Source organism: Chenopodium quinoa, unplaced genomic scaffold (genome assembly GCF_001683475.1).
Source record: "Chenopodium quinoa cultivar QQ74 unplaced genomic scaffold, ASM168347v1, whole genome shotgun sequence".
NCBI classification, from domain to species: Eukaryota; Viridiplantae; Streptophyta; class Magnoliopsida; order Caryophyllales; family Amaranthaceae; genus Chenopodium; species Chenopodium quinoa.
Genome location: NW_018744239.1, coordinates 4,589,230 through 4,592,628, shown reverse-complemented (window position 1 = coordinate 4,592,628; position 3,399 = coordinate 4,589,230). Strand labels below are relative to the sequence as shown.

At 41.6% G+C, this 3,399-nt stretch overlaps 1 protein-coding gene across 1 annotated transcript; it reads left to right on the top strand.

Annotated features, from left to right (window-relative positions):
- On the top strand, positions 1-642 carry LOC110694293. Its single transcript, XM_021871472.1, has one exon. The coding sequence runs from the start codon at positions 1-3 to the stop codon at positions 640-642; it is 642 nt and encodes a 213-aa protein (XP_021727164.1).
- Positions 643-3,399: the final 2,757 nt, after the last annotated feature.

Here is a 3,399-nt window from a genome sequence, read left to right as displayed (position 1 = left end):
ATGGAGATAAGAGGGACTTTAAAGCAAATTTTAAGAGAAACCCAAACCAGGGTGATGAGTAGAGAGAACAGGGATAAAACTAGGAGAAGTTACTTCTGTAAAAGATGTGGGAAGGATCACCCAGGGAAGGATTGTGCAGGTAATAAGGTGACATGTCGATACTGCCAAAAATTGGGACACCGGGAATACGAGTGTTTCAAGAAGGAAGCAGACTTGAAGAATGGGAAGGTTCAGGATGGACGAAATCCCCCAAAACCCCCGCAATCTAGTGGACCTGCCCAGAACACCGGAATCAGTAATGGTGGAAATACCCCTAAGGGCCGGATTTTTGTAATGAATAGCCGTGAAGCTGAGACTTCCAATAATGTGGTAATTGGCACTTTTCTTATACGTTCTTTATCTATGAAAGTTTTATTTGTTTCGGGTGCATTGCACTCTTTTATTTCTAAGACAGTAATAGAAAGTCTCCAGTTAGAAAGTCTAGAGTTAGTTTCCTTGGATGTAGCTATTCCAACAGGGGAGGTTAAGGAGTGTTCTAGACTTTTTAGGATTGTACCCCTAACTATTTCAAAAGTTGAGTTTCCATCGGACCTAATTGAATTCGATCTCAAAGATCTTGATGTGATCGTGGGAATGGACTAGTTGGGAAAGTACAAAGCTCAGATAGATTGTGCAGCATAGAAAGTCACGTTTTATGGCCCATCGAAGACCAGAGTGACTTATAGGAAGGAAGGGAAAAGTCAAGGGATAAGAATTATTTCTGCTTTACAACTTCAGAAGTGTCTCAAGAAAGGGTATCTGTTATTTATGTGTAGCCTCCAAGAGATAAGGGATGAAGGGGAAAAGAGTGATGGAAAATTACCTGTTGTGGAAGAATTTCCCGATGCATTTCCAGATGAAATACCAGGCATGCCACCAGAAAGAGATGTGGAATTCACGATTGACTTGGTCCCTGGAACTGGTCCTATTTCCAAGGCCCCATACAGGATGGCCTAAGCTGAGATGAAAGAATTAAAGGCCTAACTGGCTTGAAAAAGGATACATTAGACCTAGTTCCTCACCCTGGGGAGCTCCAGTACTGTTTGTGAAGAAAAAGGATGGGAGTTTAAGGTTATGTATTGATTACCGTGAGTTGAATAATCTAACCGTGAAGAACAAATACCCACTGCCCCGGATTGATGATTTGTTTGACTAGTTAAAAGGAGCAGGAACATTCTCAAAAATAGATTTGAGGTCGGGTTATCACCAGTTAAGGATTGCAGAGCGAGATATTCCTAAGACTGCTTTCAGGACCCTTTATGGCCATTATGAGTTTACAGTAATGTCGTTTGGGTTGACGAACGCACCAGCAGTGTTCATGGACCTAATGCACCGAATCTTCCGACCCTATCTAGATAAGTTTGTAGTAGTATTTATTGATGACATTCTGGTTTACTCGAATAGTAAGGAGGACCATGAAGACCATTTAAAGAAAGTGTTACAGCTGTTAAGGGAGCATCAGTTATATGCCAAACTTTCTAAGTGTGAGTTCTGGTTAGAGAAAGTTGCCTTTTTGGGACATGTGATTTCTAAGGAAGGAGTCTCGGTTGAACCAGCTAAGGTGCAAGCTGTATAGGAGTGGCCAACCCCAAGGAATGTGTCAGAGGTAAGGAGTTTCCTAGGATTGGCCGGATATTATCGGAGGTTTATAAAGGATTTTTCAAGAATATCAAGACCGATGACCAACTTGATGAAAAAGGAATGTAAGTTCATTTGGTCTCCTGAGTGTGAGGAAGCATTTCAAACCTTGAAAGAAAAATTGACGACAGCCCCTGTGTTAGCACTACCTGACGAGAGTAAGCAGTATGAAGTGTATAGTGATGCGTCAAAGTTTGGGTTAGGATGTGTTTTAATGCAAGTTAGGAGAGTAATCGCTTATGCCTCAAGACAACTGAAGACATATTAGCAGAATTACCCAACGCATGACTTGGAACTTGTTGCCATAGTGTTTGCCTTGAAGATTTGGAGGCATTACTTGTATGGAGTGAAGATTTGGAGGCATTACTTGTATGGAGTGACTTGTAGAATTTTCACTGATCACAAGAGCCTAAGGTATATCTTCACCCAAAAGGAATTGAACATGAGGCAGAGAAGGTGGTTAGAATTTATCAAGGATTACGAGCTAGAGGTAGATCTAGTACCACGAGGGTAAGGCTAATGTAGTGGCAGATGCCTTAAGCAAGGAAGTTAAGACACTCGATATATGCGATGATATTGCCGGACCAACTGTGTATAGAGTTCCAAAAGATGAATTTGGAAGTAGTAGAGCAAGGAGAAGTTACTCGAATGTTGAACGCTTTGATTATACGACCATCGATTTTTGAAGAAATTAGGAACAGTCAGTCTGAGGATGGAAAATTGAAGAATATAAAAGAAAAACTAGGTGAAGGGCAGGTATCGGATTTCACCATTGATGAAGACGGTGGACTTCGTTTTAAAGGAAGATGGTGTGTTCCACAGCATTGTGGGGACATCAAACAAAGAGTGATGGAAGAAGCTCATAGTTCTCCTTATTCAATGCATCCTGGAGGGGACAAATTGTATAAGGACATGAAGAAAATGTTTTGGTGGCCCAATATGAAAAGAGAAGTTGCTGAATTTGTGGCTAGATGTCTAACATGTCAGAAAGTGAAGATTGAACATCGCAAACCGCAAGGAAAGGTCCAATCATTAGAAGTGCCTAGTTGGAAGTGGGATTCCATCTCTATGGATTTTGTTGGGGCATTACCCAAAACTCGGGCGGGATATGACACCATTTGGGTAATTGTGGATCGATTGACGAATACAGCTGTCTTCATACCCATGAAAAACACTTGGTCCATGGAGCAATTAGGAAAAGCCTATGTTAAGTATGTAGTAAAGTACCATGGGGTGCCAAGAGATATTGTGTCAGATGGGGACTCGAGATTCTTATCCAACTTTTGGCAAAGTGTGCAAAAAGCAATGGGGACGAAACTATTAATGAGCACGACATTTCACCCTGCCAAGGATGGACAAACCGAGAGGACCATCCAAACGTTGGAGGATATGTTGAGGGCATGTGTAATGGAATATCAGGGGTCGTGGGAAGACCACCTAGATTTGATTGAGTTCTCCTACAACAACAGTTACCATGCAAGTATTAGGATGGCACCATTTGAAGCTCTATACGGGAGGAAATGTAGGAGCCTAGTCTGTTGGAGTGATATCAGTGAAACAATGGTACTTGGACCGGATATGGTTGAAGACATGGTTAAACAAGTCAAATTGATACAAGAAAAGATGAAAGCAGCCCAAGACAGACAAAGAAGTTAAGCTGATCCAAAGAGAAGGGAAGAAGAGTATCAAGTAGGAGAGAAAGTGTTGTTAAAGGTATCACCC